The 24,547-nt window shown below is 44.5% G+C and overlaps 1 protein-coding gene and 1 long non-coding RNA gene across 2 annotated transcripts in view; one reads left to right on the top strand and one right to left on the bottom strand.

Annotated features, from left to right (window-relative positions):
- Positions 1-24,547, top strand: part of LOC309361217 (E3 ubiquitin-protein ligase LRSAM1-like) — a gene marked incomplete at its 3' end in the record, with an annotated part of 42,848 nt that overhangs the window by 4,085 nt on the left and 14,216 nt on the right. The window contains exons 6-7 of the mRNA XM_081896148.1: positions 17,984-18,058; positions 19,692-19,772. Coding sequence (XP_081752274.1) covers positions 17,984-18,058; positions 19,692-19,772 — 156 coding nt within the window. The remainder of the gene's footprint in view (positions 1-17,983; positions 18,059-19,691; positions 19,773-24,547) is intronic.
- On the bottom strand, positions 20,338-20,915 carry LOC309361188. The gene is made up of 2 exons (XR_014164379.1): positions 20,498-20,915; positions 20,338-20,466 (listed from the first exon to the last, which is right to left on the bottom strand). It is a non-coding gene; the product is annotated as an uncharacterized lncRNA (long non-coding RNA).

Genomic DNA, 24,547 nt, shown 5'->3' with positions numbered 1-24,547 from the left:
CACAAAAGGACATTTTTTCCAACCCCCTGCAATACATACCAAGTCCATCTAGCTAAGTTGTTAGCTCTTTCTGTGCTTTGGCCCCAGGTTACTCTTGGAGCACTCCTGGGTGGGAAGTGTTCTCTTTAAAAACAAACAAAACAAAACAAAACAAAACAAAACTCATTTTTATTGATTTTCCAATAAAAAACATCCAATTAAATATCCAATCATAATGCTTCAATTAAAATAAAAAACTAAAATAAAAAAGATCAAATTATAGTCCAAATTGTATTTATTAATTTCTCAGAGCTCCCCACAGTCTGGATCTCTGAAACATATCTCCACATCTTAGTCCTGCTTCTCCTTGTTGTTTCCATATTTTCCACATCTCGATTTTAACGCTTCATAGTTCTTTGTCCCTGGGATCACGATTCTCATTCATGTCAAACATCATATACTTTCATCCGCTGAATACAGCTTTGTTAATATATATTTTTCCAACTATATTTTTGCGTGGCGAGTTCCCACCCCCCACCAGGGAGAAATAAAGACACAGGACACCAGAATTAAGGTTAAATGGGCGAATTAGGCCACAACTTTATTGATTTCAGGAATGAGAGGCATTGGCTTAGGCATTGGTCCTATCGACTATCTGGCTCCAGCCCGTTTGCTGAAGACCGGGAAGGGTTATTATTATTATTTTAATAAATATTTATTAAAGTTTTACAAAAACAAGAATACAAAAATACATGAAAAAAGAAAAGAAAAATAAACATACAACCTACAAAAGACAAAAAGAGAATAAGAAAAAATTAAAAACAAATCCGTTTTTCATAACTTTAAACTCATTTGCTTGATTCTTTGACCTCCTCACACCTCCCCTTCTTGTATTCCCATTTACATAATCAAATCAGCAAATCCTTACCCTCTTTCATTTATCTTAACTCTATATCTTAACAATTTATAACTCTATATTTTCATCCATTATCAATTCATTTTGGCATATTCTTATTAACTTTGTTGCTAATGCCACTTATTTTCAATCCAACATCATTTTAACATTCATTAATTTTACAGTGTTTCTGCAGGTAATCTTTAAATTTCTTCCAATCTTCTTCCACCAACTCTTCTCCTAGGTCTCGGATTCTGCCTGTCATTTCTGCCAATTCCATATAGTCCATCACCTTCATCTGCCACTCTTCCAGGGTGGGTAAATCTTGTGTCTTCCAATACTTTGCAATAAGAATTCTTGCTGCTGTTGTTGCGTACATAAAGAAAGTTCTATCCTTCTTTAGCACCAATTGGCCGACTATGCCCAGGAGAAAGGCCTCTGGTTTCTTCAAAAAGGTATATTTAAATACCTTTTTCATTTCGTTATAGATCATCTCCCAGAAAGCCTTAATCCTTGGGCACGTCCACCAAAGGTGAAAGAATGTACCTTCAGTTTCTTTACATTTCCAGCATTTGTTATCGGGCAAATGATATATTTTTGCAAGCTTGACTGGTGTCATGTACCACCTGTATATCATTTTCATAATATTCTCTCTCAAGGCATTACATGCCGTAAATTTCATACCGGTGGTCCACAACTGTTCCCAGTCAGCAAACATAATATTATGACCGATGTCTTGTGCCCATTTGATCATAGCTGATTTAACCGTTTCATCCTGCGTATTCCATTTTAACAGCAAGTTATACATTCTTGAAAGTATCTTAGTTTTGGGATCTAACAGTTCTGTTTCCAATTTTGATTTTTCCACCTGGAAACCAATTTTTTTGTCCAAATTGTAGGCCTCTCTTATTTGATAATAATGAAGCCAGTCTCGCACTTTATCTTCTAATTTCTCAAAACTCTGCAATTTCAATTTGTCTCCATCTTGTTCCAATATTTCCCAATATTTCGACCATTTGGCCTCCATATTGAGCTTTTTCTGAGCCTTCACTTCCATTGGTGACAGCCACCTTGGGGTTTTATTTTCCAATAACTCTTTGTATCTTATCCAGACATTAAACAATGCTTTCCTGACAATATGGTTTTTAAATGCTTTATGTGCTTTGACCTTGTCGTACCACAAATATGCATGCCACCCAAAAACATTATTGAAACCTTCTATATCCAAAATGTCTGTGTTCTCAAGAAGCAGCCAATCTTTCAACCAGCAGAATGCTGCTGATTCATAGTAAAGTTTGAGGTCTGGCAGGGCAAATCCACCTCTTTCCTTTGCGTCAGTTAATATTTTAAATTTTATTCTGGGCTTCTTGCCCTGCCAGACAAATCTAGAAATATCTTTCTGCCACTTCTTGAAACAGTCCATCTTGTCCAAAATTTGCAGTGACTGAAACAAAAATAACATTTTTGGCAATACATTCATCTTTATAGCTGCAATTCGACCCAACAAGGAAAGCTTCAAATTTGACCATATTTCCAAATCTTTTTTCACTTCTGTCCAACATTTCTCATAGTTATCTTTAAATAAATTTAAATTCTTAGCAGTCATATTAACCCCCAAATATTTTACTTTCTTAACTAATGTTAAACCTGTCTCCTTCTGAAACCTCTCTTTCTCAATTGGTGTAAAATTTTTCTCAAGCACTTTAGTTTTTGACTTGTTCAACTTAAATCCTGCCACATGACCAAATTCTTGAATCATTTCTAATACTCTTTTCGTACTAGATTCTGGCTCCTGTAACGTCAAAACTAGGTCATCTGCAAAGGCTTTCAATTTGTATTGTTTGGCTCCAACCTGAATACCTTTAATCAGACGGTCCCTTCTAATCATATTCAGCAGAACCTCCAGGACCGAAATAAAAAGCAATGGGGAAATTGGGCAGCCTTGTCGTGTCCCTTTCTCTATCTTAAATTCCTCTGTCATCACATTATTAACTATTAACTTAGCCTTTTGTTCTGAATAAATTGCACTTATACCATTTTCAAACCCTTGGCCCACCCCCATTCCCTGAAGATTTTTCTTCATGAAATTCCAAGAAATATTATCAAAGGCTATTTCCGCATCTATAAAAATTAAAACTGCTTTGGTATTAATGTTCACTTGCAGCTTCTCCAAAATGTTAATTATATTCCTCGTGTTGTCAGACAAATGTCTGCCTGGGAGAAAGCCAGCTTGGTCTTTATGTATCTCTTCGACTAATACCTTTTTTTAATCTGTTAGCCAAAATATCAGCAAAATTTTTGTAATCCACATTAAGCAGGGATATGGGGCGGTAATTCTTAAGTTGTGTCTTTTCAGACTCAGTTTTCGGTATAAGTGTAATATAAGCTTCCTTCCATGACTCTGGCGCCTTTTTCCCTTCCAAAATTTCATTACAAACCTCCTTTAGTGGCTGAATTAACCAGTCTTTCAAAGATCTGTAGTATTTTGAGGTTAGACCATCCGGCCCTGGAGATTTACCCAACTGCATGTTCTGAATGGCACCTTCTACCTCCTGTTCTGTAATTTTGTGGTTCAACATTATCTTATTTTCTTGAGAGATTTTTTGTAGTCCATTTGTTCTTAAAAATTGGTCTATAACAGTCTCTTTCTGTGGCCCTTGTGTATATAGTTGTTTAAAATATCTCTGGAAGCACTTTCTAATCTCCAATGGATTCTGTATGTTCTTTCCTTCCACATCCAGATTTGTGATAGTGCTTAATTTTTGTCTTTTTTTCATCTGCCAAGCTAGCAGTTTCCCGCATTTATTTGCCGATTCAAATGTCTTTTGTCTCATCTGCTTAATTTTCCATTCTACTTCCTGATTTATCATTTTCATATATTGTATTTGATGTAGCTTTATTTCTCTCAGAATCTCTTGAGACTTTGGTTTCGCTCTTAGTTTCTTCTCTCCTTCTTTTATTTTTTCCAAGATTTTATCTTTTTTCTCATTTTGAATTCTCTTTTTTATTGCATTCTGTTGAATCAGAAACCCTCTCATGACCGCTTTGCTTGCATCCCAGATTACTCTTTTTTCAACCATGGTATTCAAATTTATCTCAAAATAGTCTCTCAAGATTTTTTGGGCCTTCTTGGTAACCTCTTGATCGCTAAATAAGGTGTCATTCATCCTCCATCTGAAGGAACCGATTGGTGTTAGTTTCATCTCCATCTTCACTGCATTATGGTCGGAGCAAGTTTTTGGGCAAATTTCCACTTTTCGTGTCTTAGGTGACAGTCCTCTAGTTATCCATATTTGGTCAATTCTTGTCCATGTCATTTTGGCTTCAGAGAAAAATGTTCCCTCTCTTCCAAGGGGGTTCTTAGTTCTCCATATGTCAATTAAGTCCATATTGTCAGTCAATTCAAAAAAAGTTTTTGGTAGTCTGCCATCTTTAGTTACAAGCTGTCTCTGCGACTTGTCCATATTTGTAGATACCACTCCGTTCATATCTCCCATCATAATAATGTTGTAGTCCATATAGTCTAACAATGCCTCATGCAATTTCTTAAAGAATTCAGATTTCCCCTCATTTGGTGCGTAAACTCCTACAATCAAAAATTTTTCTCCTTGTGATTGAATTTCAATTGCCACAAATCTTCCTTGTTCATCTTTAAAAACAAATTTCGGTGATAGGCTCTCTTTAGCATAAATGACAACTCCTCTCTTTTTAACCTTGTCCGATCTTTTATTAATCAATACTTTCCTGTGTAGCCTAATCACATGTGTTTCCTGTAAACAAATTAAGTCCAATTGTTCCTTTTTCAATAAATGAAAGACTTTTTTCCTCTTCTCCGGGGAGTTAAATCCATGAATGTTCCAACTTAACAATTGCAGAGATATGGCGTAGTTATTCTATTTTCCTCCAACTGCTCCCAAACGTTCCTCTTCTTCTGACGGTGGTATTACTTTTTCTAGTTTATCCGATCCCAAAGGTGGTGGTACTATGTCTAGTACTCCTGGTTTTAAGGCTCTTGGCTCTACTACAACTTCTTTTTGCAGGTCTTCTTCGTGGTCTCTCAAGAATTTTTCCTTGTCTTCCACTGATCTTATTTTGAACTTTTTCCCTTTAAAGGTAAAAGATAGTCCCTGGGGGAATTCCCACCTGAAAACAATTCTGTTTCTTCTCAGTAGGGCCACCAAATCTCCGTAGTTGGTTCTAAGATCCAATAGATGTTTTGGAATGTCCTTAAAAATCTCCACTCTTGAATCGTTGATTTCCAAAGTCTTCTGGAAGTGCGCACTCAGTATTTTGTCTCTCTCTTCTTTCGATCGGAGGGTAACCAAACAGCCTTAACCAAACAGTCTCTCACCCTGTTTTTTCTCCCTCCTCTTCCAAGTCTAAACGCACTTACTATCTTAAAGTCTTGCTCCACCAAAATTCCAAAATTTTTCACATTCCTAAGTAAGGTAGTCACTTAGGTTATCTTTTTCAAGTTCCGGTACTGCCCTGATCCTCAGATTGGTCTGTTTCTCCCTCAGTTCAATCATAGACAAAAGTGACTGATGGTCCCCAATCTGCTTGCGTATCGGTTTTATTTCTTCCTCTACAGCCACTGCTTTTTCTTTTGCTTCCTCAGCTATTTTCCGATTAGACACAGATTCTTCCAGCAATTTTTCAATAGATTCTGTATTAGAATTCACCTTCTGTCCCAAATTGTTAATGCTGGCAGTATTCCGGTCTATTTTAGTTGATTGTTCAGTAACTTGTTTGCTTAGGCCTTCCAATTTTTCATAAATTTTATTTAACACTGAAGTAAAATCCCCTTCTGAAGCCATTTCCTTTGACCCAGCTTGTGCAAAATCTTCCCCCTGTGATACAGGAGGGCCGGGAACAGATGATCTACGTTGCTGGGAAACTGCGCTGGGCTGCTGAACTCTAGTCTTGCCCGATCTTGTTATCCTTTCAGTCATTACACTTTTGTCTGAGAATCAAGGTCAATCCCACGGTCAAATCTTGCCGTGGAAAATCCCCAAAGTCAAGAGTGGAAAAATCCCCCAGCTGGGTGTGCAATTTCAATGTTCCTCTAGGGGGACACTGTAACAGTCATTAAAGTTACAATAAAGAGTCTTTTCCAACTTTCCAAAGTCCCCCTCCAGAAAGCAAGCAACAGTTTCAAATCCAGAGAAGACCTTCAACAAGTATCTCCTTTGCAGAGTTAACCATTAAAAAGTTACAATGTCTATAAATAGTGCGACTCTCAGTGCAACAATTCTAGTGGACCTGGCAGTCCGTTCCCAGGAGTTAGGTAGTTGTCACTTTTCCCTCTCCCCCCCTCCTGTAACCTGGGGGGGGGGGGAGTTCTTTTACTTTGATGTTCGGATTTGGAGCTTTTAAAACACCACTCTCTAGGTTTTAGCTTAAAGAGTCTTTGCTTTGAACTGTATACAGAAACGGAAGGCGGACTTCCTGTTTACACCTTCCCGCTTCAGTGCCAAATTTATCCTTTTTTTGCTCCTTTAAGTCTCAATTCTTAAACTTCACCTACTCACGGGTAGTTGTTTTACAGCCAAATTGTCACAGGAAAAAGGTCAGCGCTCTCTGGCAACAGCTGTGTGGCTTCACCCCACGGAAAGAGCGATTGACTCTCAGCACCGCGCCAGACTCCCGTTGCGCTCCGGAGCCCCTTACAGGGTTCCTTTGCTAATCCGGGGGGCGCTACCGGTGCCCGCCGAGTCCCACGGTCACAGGCTTCTCCTGCCTGTGATTTTTGCAAGGGTCTTCGCTTCGCCGTAGCGGACAGACCTGATTTCCGCAGAGCTTCCCCCTCTGAGCTAGAAGGAGACCGCCATTGCCGTTGGCGCCGCCTCCGGAAGGGTTAACACCATAAAGAGGGAGTCCTGCTGAGACACGTCAACTAGGAGCTCCCCCGGGTCACCACTCGGGGCGTGCCTTAGGCCCACACCTCCATAGGCTTCGGACAGGGCCACGCCCCCGGAGTCCTTTATCGGACCACTCTTCGCTTTTTGGGGGGAGGTGATGGCGTTTCCTCCCCCCCACATCCTCTTAACCCCTCCTTACCAATGCCTAACCGCCACTCGAGCAACCACTCGGCGCCAATACCCTCATGCCTGAAACCAATCCCTGATCCCCTTTGCTATATCAGTCAGCCAAATGTCATCTCCCACATCTGAAAGATGCACGCCATCAAACCGGTAGAGGGCCTCGCAGTTGAAACGTATCCCAGGGTGGTCAATGACCCTCCCACCCAGGGCTGTCACTCTACGCACCACCGCCTGATCCAAGGCTTTCCTAGCCCTATTTATGGCTATTGGGCACTGGCTATCTCTCCAAACCCGCCTCTCCATCAACGAGGCCCACAGAATGGTGATGTTTGGATAAGAGGCCTTTAGTTCCTCAAAGTTGCTAAAAATATGCCACATCAAATCGACTGCCTTTTGGTAAGCTAGATCATTTTCACCTAATTGGATTACTAAAGCATCTGTGGGGCCCTCCACTGCCGCTCTGGCCCTAATTGTGGGCAACATTTCAGCCCAGCGCATTCCCCTCCAGGAGATCCAGGATATATTGATGTCTGAAGGTAAGTTAAGGTGCGGCCCGAGACCGGAATTGATGTCGCGGACCCTTGCCCAATGCACAATGCTGTGCCCGATTATCCAGATGCGCGCCCTCATAGTTCCTGCAAGAAAATTGAAACAACAGGCCAAGGTCAGGTAACCCCAGGTAAGTAGTCATAATTTTTTTCTAACATAGACCTTATAAGCATCCGATTTCCAGCAGCCTAGGTCCTTAATCCTCTCGGCAGTCAGGCCCAGGTGCATTGCCGTGGTGGCTGCTCCTATCCGAAAAGAGTGCGCCGCGAAATCCGCGGGGCGGAAGCCGCATGCTGCAACTGTTAAGCACATGACACGAGTGAACTGATGCCACGTCAGGGGTGAGCCATCTGCATGAATCAATAGTGGCCCTGCTGAATTAGTCCTCATAAACAAGAAGCGCCTAGTATTCTTAACCGGGCATGGGCTTGTGCCTGTTTTTCCAGTTGCCAAGAGCCAAACTAAAGCCCCCCTCCCGTACTGGTCTGTTTTGGAACTGCGTATCCTCAAGACTAGATCCTCCCATGATAGCGTGACATCGCTTAATAGCAAACCTCGGGAAGAACCTCGTTGACCCCCTTCATATACCACCTCCCCAACACGAAGTGCACCAAAAAAGGTGATGGAATATGCCGCTGAGAATAAGCAGGCCTCGTACTTAGACAAGCAAACAGTTCTCAACTTTTTATGAATCTGGTAAAGGATGTCAAATGATATTAGCCTTCTCTTATCGCAGCTGGGGGGCAGCAGCCTGCGCCAGCCCTCCAAGGCCTTCCGCACAACAAAGTCGGTGCATGGGTCAGAGGAATAAACTGCCTTGCAAAAGAATGATATTGCCGCCGCCTGCAAGTTGAGGGTTTTAGGGGTGCGGCCCAAGCGTCTCAGGTGCACTAAGTAGGCAAGAACCTCAGACTTGACAGGAGGGGAATTGATTCTAGCTCCATTATACGATCTTAAAGTGGAAGGCGCCACCGAGGCTAATACTCCCTGCATCACTTCTAGTTCCCAAGGCTCCATAGGTGCTCCGGGAAAGGCTGAGGAAGCTGGTGTGCGTCCGGTGCTAACGAGCGGAAGCGGTCCATCTGAAAACGAGATAGGGCATCTGCAATGTCATTGTTAACACCAGGCACAAATTTGGCGGAAAAGTGGATATTGGGCTCTAAGCACAAGAGAACGAAGGAACGAAGAAGGGCACCCACCCTTGGTGACCGGGTGGCCTGCTTGGAAAGGACTGATACTACTGCCTGGTTGTCGGTGTGAAAGCATACCCTATGGTTACTAAATTCCTTAGACCACAAGTGCACCGCCACTACGATCGGGAAGAATTCCAGGAAAGTTAAATCTCTGGTTATGGGGCCCCCTTGCCAGGCTGCGGGCCAGCGCTGGGCACACCATTGCCCCCTGAAGTAAACACCGAACCCAAGAGAGCCTGAAGCATCTGAGTGCACCTGAAAGTCAACTTGCAGCAACATGTTATCCTGCCACAAGGAAATTCCGTTATAACTTTCCAAAAACTTCAACCAGACTTCCATTAAGAATAATTTTTTATTAACCGACCAATCACATCAAATCAAACCAAATTACATAAATTCCAAATTACGCAGCCGAATTTTAAATTTTTGTTGGGGGTACCCATATTTCAAGTTCCGAAGGGATCCAATCAACTTCTTGCGTCTTACTGCTGTTTTAATGTCCACAAATCTAACCTTATGATGTTCACAGTACTATCCAGTCCTTTCTTATTATTTTTCCACATCTCTTGTTGTTATTTTCATATATTTTTCCTTTCTCTTTGTGACCTCTGATAGTCTCTGCAAGCTGGTTAGAACAGTTTGTAATCCTGCGTGGATATTTTTTTTTTTAATCCAGTAGCCATATCCAGACGTTTTCCATATAACATCACTTCCATACATCAAAGCAGTCTTAGAGTCATTAATCTTCACCAATCTGCCTCCTTTCTCAAAACCTCTGAGGAGATTCACTAGGAATGCAGTCTGAAAACAAGTCCATTCTTCCTCCCGGCTATAAATCCTTTGGCACGATGGCGACTCCGAATTAATTGCGGTCTCCATAAAGCATACTTTTGGTTAAAGTTTATCTCCACACAGACCTTAATCATCCTGCTTGGGTCAGTTCAACCAACGATTCTAATGAGGAGGGGTTCTTGTAAATCACATAGAAGGAAAGTAAAAAAGGTCCCCCCCCCCCATTCAGCCCCGTTGTCAACATACCCTGCCTTTGGTGTATCTTTATCGTAAAATATTCCTGTTTCTCCAGCCTGTCGTCTTCTTTCGCAGAGGTCACTTAAATTAGCAGACTTCACTCCCCTTCTTCACTTGAAATATGTGCATTTGCTTCCTTTGTAATTAATTATTCCAAATTGCTGCAACTAGTGCGCGATCAGAGACAGCGTCCAGGAGAGCCAAGGTCCACACGGGGGCATTCTGCCTAGGGCCCTCACCCCCTTCTTTTGAATTAGGAGGTGATTTATGGGCACAGCAGGAAAGGGAAGTGTTCCCCATTTCCTTGGGGCAACAAGGGAGGCTGCCTACTCCCATAACAGCCTCTTAATTACCCCGTGTGGGTTGGAGAGATGGTATTGTCGGCCATCTTCCAATGCGCCCCCTAGTGGCCCCCCTTCAACCAGACTTCCAGATCGGATTTTACCTCTTTTGATAGGCGAACCCTGTGATGAGGGGATCGCAGACCTGCTGACAGCCTCACGAGGCGGCCGCAGAATGGGCGGCCAGGGGAAACCACACGGCAAGCAAAATTTAAATGGCCTAACAGTGACTGAATCTGCCTGAGGGTAACTTTTCTTAGGGGGAGGAGTTGTCGAATAAGGTCACTGAGCACAATCAATTTTTCTCTGGGCAGTTTAGAGGTCTGGGAGACAGTGTCCAATTTAATACCCAAGTAAACCATAGTTGTAGCTGGGCCCTCCATTTTGTCTGCGGCTAGAGGTACGCCCAACTCCCCCACTAAAGATGTGAAGGCTTCAAGAAGTTCCGAGCACTTATGTCTACTATAAGCTACGAGGATAAAGTCGTCCAAATAGTTTGACACCCTCAGAGCCTGTTCTTTTTTAAAAAAAAAAAAATTCTTTTTATTAAGCTGTTGTTGTTGTTGTTTTTTGAAAGAAGCACAACATAACCTAAAACACAACCACGAACATACCAAAAAACAACACCAAAACAGAAATACATAAATTAATAACATAGAAAAACATTAATTCATAGCATAACGCTAAACTTACTTCCCTCCATCACGGTTTGAGCTATATCTTCTCATTATCTTCTGCGGTATCCTTTTTATAACCTTTGTGTATACATCGCAGGTTTTATATTACTCCTACTGTGATTTTAATGTTTCCTAAGTTTGTTTCTATGTATGTAATAAATTTATTCCAGTCATTAATAAATTTTACGTTTTTTTGATGCCTGATCTTCTGTGTCATCATTGCTAGTTCTATATATTCAAATAACTTAATTTGCCATTCTCTAATAGTTGGGATATTAGGTGTTTTCCAGTTCTGTGCTAGCAATATCCTGGCCGCTGCCGTTGCGTATTGCCCTCAGAGCCTGTTCTAAAGCGAAGCGCCCAGTCCAGGAAGGTACTGAATGCCTCAAAGGCTGCACAGGCCACTGAGCAACCCATGGGCATTGCCTTGTCCATGAAATAAGCCCCCTCAAATTTGCAACCCAGCCACTGGAAATCTTCCAGGTGTACTGGCAGGAGTCTGAAGGCAGACTCAATGTCACATTTAGCCAGCAGCGCACCGTTTCCAAATTTGCGAATCAGTTTAACCACTTGGTCAAAGGAGGCATACCTCACGGAGCAAAGTTCCTGGGGTATCGCATCATTGACGGACCCTCCTTTTGGGTAGGATAGGTTGTGAATCATGCGAAACTCGCCGGGTGCTTTTTTAGGGACGATGCTTAAAGGGGATATATGGAGACCCTCTATGGGAGGGACAGAAAAGGGGCCAGCTATCCTCCCTGCTTTAATTCCCTTACAAATTTTCCTTTGCGCGACCTCAGGCATCTCCCTTACTGATTTTTGATTTGGTGGGTCACCTGAATTGGAGGGGGTCTCCCGCCCCAAAAGGGCTGCCTCTCTTTGATGCAGGCAGTGTCTGGGTGGTTTCTGAGGCATCTCTCGCACTCGTGGCTATACTTACAGATAGGCCGCACACAAACCCTGTTTCGCATTGGTCTTCCAGGATTTTTATGATTCCTGGGACTTCTTTTCTACATAGGGACCAACGTGCTCCGACCAATAGTTTTGGTCCCTCAAGTCCCAACGCGTAGAAGATAACAGAGAAGCGTTTCTGCGGAAATCTTGATCATAATTTAGTGCCGTGGTCTCCCCCGCCAATTCTCGCGCCCTCCTAACATGGGCCAGGTAAGCAATTAGATGCATCACACGTTTGGAATAAGCTGCGGTGACCACGCCCATGAACACCTAGAACCCGTCCAGCCAATTTTCAAAATTACGTTCGGCCCTGGGTGTACCTTCGCTTCCCATAGCTACGCTTCTTTTCCCCTTTACCGGTCATCTTAGCTGGTGGTAACAACGTAAATATGTAAATAAAGTCACCGTTAAGTATCTTAGTTCTCTTTCTTTGGGATAAGTGATTCCCAAGAATAAAATCGGTAGACAGGTTTGTGGATGTTTTTACATCCGGAACTAGTGCACCGTCCTTCCATTCCAAGGAACCATTAAAAGACTTGCGGTATGAATTAGCCCTCCTTTCATGCACCCACAGAGGAAGACCTGAACTATCCTCCCCGTAGCCCCAGTACTCCTCCATAGGAGTATCGCTATCTGAGTCTGATGAAGAGGTACCTGATTCATCCTCCGATTCAGACCGCTTACTCTTCTTGCTCTTCTTTGATGTATGCTTCCTCTTTTCTTTCCTCTTCCCTGATTGGCCATCCAGCGGTGCTTGTGCACCTGCGCGTCTTGCTGCCCCTGCGCTACCTCGTCCAAAGAGGAGCCTGAGGCGCCCTCAGCTGGTGCCGCTTGCGGTGGTGGGTTCTGAAAAACACTAGGGAGACTTACGTCCTTTTGTGGGTTAGTGGTATTAGAGCCCTGAGTACTTGCCTTGCCCTTCTTGCCACCCTTCTGACCCCCTTTTGACTTGCCTGAACTGGAGGACTGTGATCGCGTATTGGGCCGGTCTGTTGAGTCATTGCTTGCCCTCAGCGCTGCCGCGCTGGCCGCAGAGGTGCTGGGGTGGTCCAAATCGCTAGGGGGTGTATCCGGGATGCAATATTGCGTGAGCACCACCTGCGCCACCGCCACCTGGCCTGCAGGCTTGCATTGCCTATAAAACGCCTCAAAAGCAGTGAAGAACTGGGCAAATGCCTATGGGTTACATGGCATTACCAAGGCCTGAGACCCCTCCTGGTTCACTTCTGCCCCCCCCCCCAAACAGCGGAGTTCTGCTGATTTTCTTGAGCAGACATAATTATAATTCGGTACCCTTAATAACCTAGTTCAGTAAAATCAACACCAACTGGTTTAGAATTCTATGCGCAAGATGCAAGTCATGCAGCAGTAGTTCAGCAATGTCAGCACTGGCAATTCGAAAGAAAGCCAAGGATTCCTACGCAATCCTCAATCAGTTGTATTTTAATACAAAATGCTCACAAAATTGTCAATCCCTGCAGGAATGCCTATGGATTCTGATCAAAAGTAATAGAAGAGTACTTCCTGTAAGCAAGGAGCTATGGGCCAAAGCTATAAGATGAAACTATAAAGTAAAACTATTAGGTGGAACCCGAAGGTCTGGGAGGGAAGGAATGCAATTTAATTGAAATACCAGAAGGAGAGAGTTATATTGTTTTATATTTATTAAGATGAGAAGCTCCCAGACTCTGTGGAGCACCTTAATTGAAATTAACCAATGAATTATTAGCACAGAAACGCGTAAATAAAGACCAAAAAGGCAGCCATGAACCATAAGAATCAATCAAGGTTTAAATCAAACCACAGGGGAAATGCCCTTTACAAACCACAAGTAAGAAATATAAAGGAGATCAAAAGAAAGAATCCCTAAACAGCATGTACTAGTTCCTATAAATTCCCCTTATCTTATGACAGACTTGGCAAAAAGGCCCCCTAAATCCCTTAAGGACTTTAATTGAAATCCACTGAATGAATTATTTATTGAAGTCTCTATTGCCTTACTAGGTGCTGCTTATTTAATGCAATGAAGTAAATACTGAAGGTCTTTGTTGCCTTTGTGCTATCTAATTAAGCCTTAGGTATTGCTGTTTATTTTTTTGTTTTATTTATTTATTTATTATTTTTTAATGCGATGAATTTATTTAACTTAAATAAATTTAACTCCCGAAAAAGGGAGCTACCTTATTAAAATGGCCAGCCTTTGCCTAATATTAGCGAAAGGAATAGTATTTATACAACCGGGGGGGGGGGGTTAACACAAAGGTAATCCGGTTTTAAACGGCAGGATCCGAGAATAAGGCAATCAAGATTTAAAAGGCAGAAACCTAGAAAAAACTTTGGAAGGGTTGGGGAAGCGAACAACAAAGCGATCCGGTTCACGGAGGCAGCAGCTGCTTGCATTAAATGCCCAAAGAACGCGCTCCGCTGAGATGCGTTATTGCTAAGGAAGCGTTATTAACACCCTAAAAGAGGGGTTACGGAGAAACCCTTCCCACGTCCAGATGACTATAGCAAGATGGCGGCTGCTGTGAGGCCACGTGGGCGGAAAACGGAGCGCTACTATTAAACCGGCATGAACAAAGGGATCTCGGAGGCACTGCTGCCTGGAGACTATATAAGCAGGGAAGCGTTACAGCTGTCCGTTGTGCTGCTGCCTGCTATAAAGGGCTGGCCAAGGAAATACTTCTTTACGTGAGTTGCCTCTAGCAAGATGGAGGTCACCCCGAAACCACGTGGCCGCTTTAGAAAGTGGCCGTGGGCGGGCCCGTAGCCCGGCAACAGCACAGCCCGTCGCCTAGCTTCAGCGCACGAGCGGAGTCAAAATCAAAGTAATAAGCGGAAAACAGCCGCCAAAGCACAAAACCCCCAAATGCAAAACCCGCCGAAACAACACGCAAGACGCGCCCCTGAAGCCTCCCTCCTTACGCAGCACGAGCCCAGGCGGTGCCCCGAAGCACCGTGATTTGTGATTAAAGTTTTAAAACCCCCAGCAACAGAACCTGATCAGTCGGGTTCTCCACGTCTTTCCAAAGGCCGAAGAAATCACAAATGAGGAGGCGGCGTGGATACGCGAACTGCGTCCAGCAAGCTCAGCTGACGAGCGGGCTTAAGGGAACCGCTGCTGCTGCAGCTCTCCCGGATGCAGTAGGAACCGGCGGCAAGCAATCCACAGGTGATGGTCACCGGAGCGAAGCGTAGACAAATCTTCAGAATTAAAGTTCCTCAAGGGAAGCCGCGACCCTGCAACACGCGACCTAGGAAAAATTGAGCACAAAAGAACCTAATACAAACCTCCAAAAACGTGATGGCTGGCGCGGCGAAAAGAGGGCGAGCCCCGGTCGTGCCGGCCCTAAATAGGGCAGGTCACCCCCCCCCCCAGCCACCCAATTGGCTGGCTGGGCGGACGATGCGGCCGGGATTCCCTCGTTCTCGCGGGGGCTGCAACCCAGCCCCGGCGCATGTGGAGTGGGCGTGAAGCCCGCAACCCCACCTCCTTGCCAGGTCCCGGAAGTGGCTTTATCAGCTCAGCTTCCTTTGATTCCGTTCCAATTCCGGGATGTTGTCCAAATCTGTTATCTTTGATGGCGCAGCAACTCATTAATTGTCCAAACCTTCCTTTTGAGCTTTATTAAAGCAGAACCTTCCAAATTAAGTTATTAGGCATAACTGTTTGCAATATTAAACTGTGTTCCACAATATCAGTCATTTGGCGATCGATCAGCCTTTGGAGACCGCACTCTTCCCCCTCCGGGCCCTAGAGGGGGGGGCTGCTAGACTTCCCTTAGCCTTCTCTTTCACTCATAATGAATATAAAAAACTTCTGCAAACAGCTGCACTGTATATTGTCCCAAGTTGTTATCTGGCTTCATCACAAAGTCAATCAGCACACAACTCCTGCTTGTCTCAAAGAAAGGAAAAAATATAATTTTTCATGCTGCGTCATATATAGTGGGAGCCATCTTGTCTCGTCCTGCATCTCCGTCAAATCCCTCAAGTCCCAAATGAGGCTGAGCGGTTAAATGCCTAATTATAAATAAAAGTCCATCTGTACTCTTTTTTATTATTATTTAAGTTCTTAATGAGGCTTGGCATAAAAAATCAATTATAATTGTTAAGTAGAGAGAATAAAAACATACCAAACCTAATCCAAACACCATGATGAGAATCTCTTTGAAGTCCAAACTTAACCCCCAGGAACTGTACACTTCTCAAGCTTCTTCAATCCAGTCCGTGTCTGTTTATTGTCCAAATCTATTAATTTTCCCAAAAAGATGTTCCCGGGTATGAGAATGACATCGAAGGAGTGCCAGCTATTCCGTGCTCTGTGACCCAGTGTCCTGCCGCCTGCACCTTGATGCAGGTCGGCAATCTTGGACAAACCGCGGGTCTACGAAGCAGTCCTCCCCTACCCTGGGGAGGCTGTCAGGACTAATTACCCCCATATCAGCCCTGAATTACCAGCACAGCTGGGGTCCGGTCGTGTGGGAGTCAGCCATTTCCCACCGCCAGAAACAGGAAGATCTGGGGAAGCATTCTCAAAAGAGTTCCCTTGCCCCTTTTCATCACAGCCCACCACTGTTTTGGCTTATATACACAGTGTTTTCTCTCCTGTTCTGTACATAATGATTTCAATTTATGAATTGCCTCCTATGAAGCCATTATGGTTGGGACTGATAGGAGTTGCGCTTGAAAATGTCTATAAGTACAAATTACTTACGGATTCTAAAGAAAGAGGGGGATTTTCCCTGCCAGATTTGAAAATCTATTTTGAAGCAGCAGCGCTTTGCTGGATTAAAGAATGGATACAACTAGAAGATACTGATGTATTACATTTGGAGGGATTCGACAATGTGTTTGGACGGCATGCATATTTATGGTATGATAAGGTAAAGGCCCATAATGCATTTAAAAATCATGTAATTAGAAAATCGTTGTACAATGTTTGGATAAAATACAAAGATCTTTTAGAAAGGAAGATGCCCAGATGGCTCTCACCAATGGAGGCGAAGGCCCAGAAAAAGTTAAACATGGAAATCAAATGGTTGAGAGATTCAGATTTATTATTGGAGGAAAATAAAGGATACAAACTAAAACCATTTGATCAAGTTAAAGATAAGTTAAATTGGTTACATTATCACCAGATTAATGAATTGTATAAACTAGATAAGAAAAATGGTTTTGCTTTTGAAAAATCTAAGTTGGAGACAGAGTTGTTGGACTCTAAAGTTAAAAATCTGTCTAAAATGTGTAAGTTACTGTTGGAGTGGCATACAAAGGATGAACAAGTTAAATCAGTAATGATAGATTGGGCAAGAGATGTAGGACATAACATAATGTTTGAGGATTGGGAAAGATTGTGGAAGAAAGGCGTTAGGTTCACTGCATGTACAATGTTAAAGGAAAATATAATGAAAATGATGTATAGATGGTATTTGACCCCTGTTAAACTAGCAAAGATTTATCATAACTGTGATAACCTATGTTGGAAATGTAAAGAAAAAGAAGGAACTTTTTATCACATGTGGTGGACTTCTGGGAAAAGATTTATAATGAATTGAAAAAAATGTTGAAATATACATTTATAAAGAAACCAGAGGCCTTTCTTCTTGGAATAACAGGTTTGGAATTGCCCAAGAAAGATGTTAAATTATTTTTTTATGGCACAACTGCTGCTCGAATATTGCTAGCTAAGAAGTGGAAAACGCAAGAACCACGAACTGTGGAAGAATGGCAGATGAAGATGATGGACTTTTCGGAGCTAGCCAACCTGACCGGAAGAGTCCGCAACCAGAATGAGGAGGAGTACCAGGAAGAATGGACGAAATTTAATGACTACTTAGTTAAATACATTAAGTTAAATTAATTGGAAAAAGCTTGCAATTACCAGTTAGGCTTAGGATTTAATAATTCCTCACATTACTTATTTATGTTTAGTGCTGAATTGGGAAGAAAGACTGATGTTAGGTGATTAAGTTAAGATTTTAAGAACTTTGATTTGGAAAACCATTAAAATGATATCCATTGAAATTCAACTAGGGGGATACAAGGAAGTCACTTAACAATGTTAAGAAGATTGGTTTTAATAAGGTTATAATTTATGTTTGTCTGTTTCTTAGTGCGTTTTTTAATTTTGTGAAAATCAATTTTTAAAAAATTGAAAAAAGAAAATGTCTACAAGTAGGCAAGGTTTGTGGCAACTGGAGTAAATCTTTAGGCTATTTCTCAAGGCCCACACCAATGGGGCCTGATATTATTCCGGTTGGAACATGTTCCCCAACTGGCCAGGTGTGCTCTCCTGAACTTGCATGCTCTATTTTTTCAGAGTGATATTCAGAAGGCTGCATTTGAAGCCCTCCAGGTGAAGAGGGACCTCATGCACTGCCAGATCAGAAATCAGGTGAGTGGAAATCATGGGTTTGCAGGGACTGGGATTGGGTGGGATGAACAGTTGACAGTTTCACACTTGGTCCAGCTTCCTTCTCAAAGCCATTGGAACAAGGGGAGCTCTCTGGGGCTCTGGACAGCTGAATCCTCTCCCTACCTCCCTCAGGCCCAGGAAGGCCTGCCTCATCTCCGGGGGCAGGGGGGAAGGGGCTCCATTTGCATTTCCATCCCACGGCAGCCCATGAACAGCATGATCTCCATTATTACACTGGTTGTCACGTATACATTTCTTCATTCATTTTAATTTGTTTCTGACCCGCTTGTCAAATCCATTATGGCCAACATGTAACACATTGCTTCTTAAGGTCAGGCTGTCCCCCACCAGGGGCAGTGAGCTGTTGCCAGTGGTTTGAGGTGGTAGAGTTTGCAAGCTTGTTGGCGCTATCCCCCTGCCCGACCCTTAGCACTTGGCTAGCTGGGGTCCCAAGGCTTTTTCTTCTGCCCAGGGAGAGGGTTTCCTGAGAGGTGCTGGTGTTTGTGGTCTTCCCTGTTCTCTGGTGGTTTTGCTGAACTGTAACATGTTATGTACTGAAGTTCTCACCCTGGGCCAGCAGGGGGATACTGAAGATAGTTATGCAAATGAAGGATCGAAAGTGACGTTCAGTGATTGGATAGTTTTAGAAAGTTGCAACAGTTACATTGTTCTGGGGGCTCTATATAAGCAGGCTGACTGAGCTCCTCAGTTCTGTTCTGTTCCAGCTTACAAATAAAGAGCTGCTTTGGAAGAATCGCTGTGTCGTCTGATATGTTCACCCACAACTTAACATAACAAGCATCCAGTTTCTCTCAGAAGCCTCCTGGATGCTCAGTTGCTCTCGAGTGATCCTAGGCTGGCCAGCTAACTAGTGGGAAGAGCCATAGCAGAGTGGCAGAGCACCTGCTTTGCATGCAGAAGGTCCCAAGTTCAATCCCCAACAGCATTTCCAGGTAGGGCTGAGAAAAGACTATTCGCCTACAGCCCTGCAGAATGGCTGCCAGTCAGTGTAGACAATCCTGAGCTACATTGACCCAATGGTTTGGCTTGGATAAGGACGCTTCCTATGTTCCTAAGCTACCTCCACTTCTAGAGTGAAGTGGGTGTGTGTGGGTGTTTTTATCTCAAGGCTGGGGCAACCTGTGACCCTTCAGCTGTTGCTGGACTCCAGTTCCCATCAGCCAGCATGACCAGTGGTAAGGGACAAGCTGCATTTCCAAAGACTCTTTGTGGCCGGCTTTGTTTATCCCCACATCTTTGGCTAGGGTTGATGAGAGTTGTGGTCCAAAGCATCTGGAGGATTTCAGGTGGGTGAAGGCTGTTCTTGAGGATCCCACTTGCAGTTTGCACACCACAGCGTCCAGCTGGTCACCATGAGGACTCCCCCAGAATGAAACCCCTCTTGGCCCCACACCAGTGACAGGCAAGGGGGGTGCTGTGGGAGAGACCTCCAGGTGCTCAGCTTAACTCTCCTTGGGCCGAATGAGTGCTAGAAACCACAGCAATGCAGTTATAGGACCAAGGTGCGAACAGCAGAGAGTGGAGTCCTTCCCGATGCAAGTAAAAACCAAACAAACCTCCCCCTCCCCTCTTTGTTTCATTTTCTGCCTAGATTAAGTTAATAGAGACAGAGTTACTGCAGCTGACCCAGCTGGAGTTAAAGAGGCAGCAGTTGGACACAGAGGTGCTGCATGTACGTCACCCTCTTTTGGACCTCTCCCTTGGTTCACGTTCTTCCCGCCCTGCTCTTCCTTCTGCTTTCTGAGGTGTCTTGGTGCTCGAGGCAGGAATTTGGGGGGATGGGATGGGGGATTCCCTGGTTCCTGCCTCCTGGGGCTTCATTTAGCACACGCTGCAAACGCTACTGCTTTTGAAGACCTGGGGAACCTTAGGAATAGCCTGCTGTAGTGTTCAGAGGGGGAAGTGGTAGGTGGGCTGGCAGGAAAAAGGGGTTGAGATCTGCTGAGCATTCCACATTTTTAAATTTGAATCCCCCCTTTTTTTGCTGGTTTTGCTTGGTGTGTGTGTGTGTGTGTGTGTGTGTGTGTGTGTTTGGTTGTTCTCAAATCTCCACTCCAAAAGCAGCATCCCCAAAGAGCATCCCATCCTCTCCATTTGCTCTCCTCAGCCAGCGGAGGATAGAGTGTATTAATCACAATTAGTATCCCTGCTTTTATTTTACAAGGTGGGGAAAAGTGGTGGGTTGCGTGGCGAGTTCCCACCCCCCGCCAGGATAAATAAAGACACGAGACACCAAATTTAAAGTTAATTGGGCGAATTAGGCCACAACTTTATTGAATTCAGGAATGAGAGGCATTGGCTTAGGCATTGGTCCTAACGACTATCCGGCTCCAGCCCATTTGCTGGAGACACGGGGAAGGGTTAACCTTAAATCGGGGGAGACTCCTGCCAAGGCACGTCGACTAGGTCACCGCTCTGGGGCGTGCCTTTGGCCCACACCTCCATAGGCTTCGGACAGGGCCACGCCCCCGGGGTCCTTTAACGGACCACCCTTCACTCGCTGGGGGGAGGTGATGGCGTTCCTCCCCCCCCCCACATCCTCTTAACCCCTTCTTACCAATGCCTACCGCCACACGAGCAATCGCTCGCCGCCAATACTCTCATGCCTGAAACCAATCCCTTATCCCCTTTGCCATATCCATCAGCCAAATATCATTTCCAGCATCCGAGAGATGCACGCCATCAGCCAAATATCATTTCCCGCATCCGAAAGATGCACGCCATCAAACCGGTAGAGGGCCTCACACATATGCCCGGGTGGTCAATGACACTCCCACCCAGGGCTGCCACTCTACGCACCACCGCCCCATTTATGGCTCTCGGGCACCTGCCATCTCTCCAAACCTGCCTCTCCATCCACGAGGCCCAAATAAAATAGTAGTGACGTTTGGGTAAGAGGCCTCAAAGTCACTAAAGATGTGCCACATCAAGTCGACTGCCTTTCTATAAGCTAACTCTTTTCGCCTAATTGGATAACCAAACATCTGGGGGGCCCTCCGCTGTCACTCTGGCCCTAATAGCGGGCAACATTTCGGCCCAGCGCATTCCCCTTTGAGAGATCCAAGATATATTGATGTAGCTAAGGTGTGGCCCGAGACCGGAATTGATGGCGCGGACCCTGGCCCAATGCACCATGCTATGCCCGATTATCCAGATGCGCGCCCTCATAGCTCCTGCACCCTAGGTCCCCGTTAATGGCATAGTTTCTATCCCAGTGGACGGTGCAGGGCCTATACTCCAAATATGCATCACAACGTCACCTGAAAGCAAAAGAAGGTAACAAAGCCAGGTCAGGTATACTGTGAACAATCACAAGGACTTACGAATATATCCTTTATATGCATCAGACTTCCCTTAATGCATCAGACTTCCACTGCCCCCAAGTCCTTCATCCTTTCAGATGAGAGTTCCAAATGCACTGCTGTGGTGGGTAAACCGCTGAGGGTAAACCGCAGGCAGCAATCGCCCCTCGCATAACGCGCATGGACTGATGCCGTGCCAGGCCGGAGCCATCCCAATGTTTGAGGAATGGACCTGAGACGATTGGTCTCACGTACATGAATTGTTTAGTGTCCTTTACTGCTGATCGGTTTTGGAACATTAGACATGCAGGACTAAATTGGATCTGAACAAGGTCAGGTCTCTCAAACTACCTTGGGCAGCGGAATCTGGTTGACCCTTACAAACCACTTCGCATAGCGAGTATGCAGCTGTAAATAACTGGGCCTTGTCCTCGGACCAATAGATACTTCTTAATTTTTTTTAATGTTTTTATTATTATTAATATTATTATTTTACTTTTATTTATTTATTTAAGAATTGGCATAGAATGTCATAAGTTAAGGGCCTTCTACCATCACTTTTAGGAGGCTGCAGCCTGCGCCAGCCCTACAGTGCCCTTCACCCTAAGAAGGCCACACCAGGGTCTCTGGATTAAACAACCTTACAGAAAAGGAGATTGCGGCCTACTGGATGTTTAAGAGTCTTTGCTGCACGACCCAGCACCCTCCAATGTACCAAGTATTGCAGAGCTTCAGCCTTGGTAGGAGGTGTGTCAAGCCTAGGATTTTTTAATTTGCCTTGCGGTGTGTCAAGCCTAGTTTTTTGTTGTTGTTTGTTTGTTTTTTACTATTATTATAATTATTATTTTATAAATTTGCCTTGAAACTCCATAAAGTCCACCCAAGCCTTTTTATAAGATCTAAGCATGGGCGGGGCTCCTGAAGCTAATACTCCCTTCAGGACATCACGATCCCAAGGCTCCAAAGATGCTCCCGGAATGGCTGTGGCAATTTGCTGCGCCTGTGCATCCGTGATGCCCTTGATAACCCCAGGGTAAATTTGGTAGAGAAATAAATGTTTAATTCTAAGCACAAAAGGACAAAGGTCTGGGACAGATTTGCCACTCTAGGAGAGTGCGAAAATTGTTTAGACAGGACACTGCCAACCGTTTGATTGTCGGCCCAGAAGCATACCTGGTGATTCCTGAGTACAGCCTGCAAATGCCATTGTTCTTTTCCATGCACTAACCTTCAGGTCCGACTTGACCAATTAGAGAGGCGCACTCAGTGTTGCGGAGCGCGCAGTCCCGCTGACAGCTTAGCCAATCACCCGCAAAAGGGGTGGCCAGGGGACACTACCCAGCATGCAACGTTGAGGTGACCGAAGCGTGACTTTACACTGGCCAAGGGTGACCTTCTTGAGGGGAAGAAGTTGCAGGATTAATTTTTAAGTGCTGCTAGCCTCTCCCTTGGTAGGTGGGATGTCTGTGCAATTGTGTCCAATTCAATATCCAAAATAGGTTATGGTCAAAACTGGACCCTCCGTTTGTCCGCCACCAAAGGTACGCCAAGCTCCTCAGGTGAAAGCCTCTAAAGTAGAAGCGCATTCAGGGCTATTACTAATGATGGGGGAGAAGAGTTATCGAGGTAATGGGTCACCCCTTCAGAACCAGTTCTAAAGCGAAGAGCCCAGTCCAGAATTGCACTAAATGACTCAAAGTGCACAAGCTACTGAGCACGCTATCGGCATAGATTTGTCTATGGAATAAGCCCCCTCAAATCTAAAAACCTTGCCATAGAAATTCCTCAGGGTGAATTGGCAGGAGACGGAAAGTCAACTCGATGTCGCAATTAGCCTGCGCATACGCTTTATAGCCTGATCAAAGGAGGCATATTTCACAGAATAAGGCTTCTGTGGTATTGCATCATTGACTGAGCCACCTCTAGGGTAGGGTAGGTTGTGGATCATAGGATACTCTCCTGGAGTCTATGGGGGGACCATGCCTAAAGGTGAAATGAGTAAACCCGCTATAGGTAGCTCCCTGAAGGGGCCGGCCACCCTCCCAGCCAGAAATTTCTTTTAATTTCTATTTTGCAATAGCTGGCATTTCCCAAACTGGTTTGGGGGGGGGGTTCCCTAAGTTAGGGGGTAATGAAACGAGGATCTTGAAGCCATAAGAGGAAACTCTTTCCCAGGGTACTTTGCTGCCTCTATTTTAGGGTATTTATTGAGAAGGGTTCTAAGACGTGAGAGCTTAACAGAAGAGAACATCACAGTCAAGGGCCAAATTCATACCAGTTTGAGGCTGTTCTTTTTGGCGGGTCTGTGAGCTTTTCAAGACCCCTGGTGGAAATGCCCCCTGCTGCCCGGAAAGGGCTGTTTACCTTTAAAACATGAAGACGCTAGGTGGTTACCTAGGCACTTCTCACATTCATGCGCATACTTACAATTTGGCCCCTGGCACACACCCGTGTTGTACTCCCAGCAAAGTGGTTAGGGACTCGATTAGCTTCAAATTTTCCAACTTTCCTTTTTCCACATAGGGACCCATATGCTCCATCCAGTAATTCTGGTCGCTCAGAACGCAGCAGGTGGTGGGCAGCAGGAAGCTCTTCTGAATCGTCCTCGGTATCAGAAGGCTTACTTCTTTTGCTCTTCTTGGCCGAATGCTTCTTCTTACTTAGACTTCTTTCCCCTTGCCCATCATTGGAGACTGGTGCTGTTCTGCAGCCGCTGACACTCCCTGTTGCCCCTGCGTCTCATCATCCGATGATGTTTCGGAGCCCCCTTCTATAGCAAAGGCTGAGGTTGTGAATCCTGTAGAATACTGTGAAAGTCTGGGGTATACTGAGAGGCAGAAAGGTTATAATTGTAAGCATGAGCCCTACCTCCCGAGGATCTGTTATTGGAAACCCAGGGACACGTAGACTGTAATTATGTGTGAGGATGCATAAATGGATTGCTACCCGAATGTGGAACCCTAAATAAGGAGGCCAAAGTGCAAGGGAGCTCCTCACTATTTCGAAAGAGGCTGCAGTGACCATGGGCCTGAATTGTTGGTCAAAGGTTTCAAAAGCAGAGGAAACACTGACTAGGCCTGCAGGTCGCAGGGCACAGGAGGCTACCCTGACCCATCTTGGACACAGGACCCACTGTTGAATCATT

The sequence above is a fragment of the Podarcis melisellensis genome (assembly GCF_964234715.1).
Source record: "Podarcis melisellensis genome assembly, chromosome: W".
In the NCBI taxonomy this organism is placed as follows: Eukaryota; Metazoa; Chordata; class Lepidosauria; order Squamata; family Lacertidae; genus Podarcis; species Podarcis melisellensis.
This window is presented reverse-complemented; position numbering and strand designations above follow the sequence as displayed.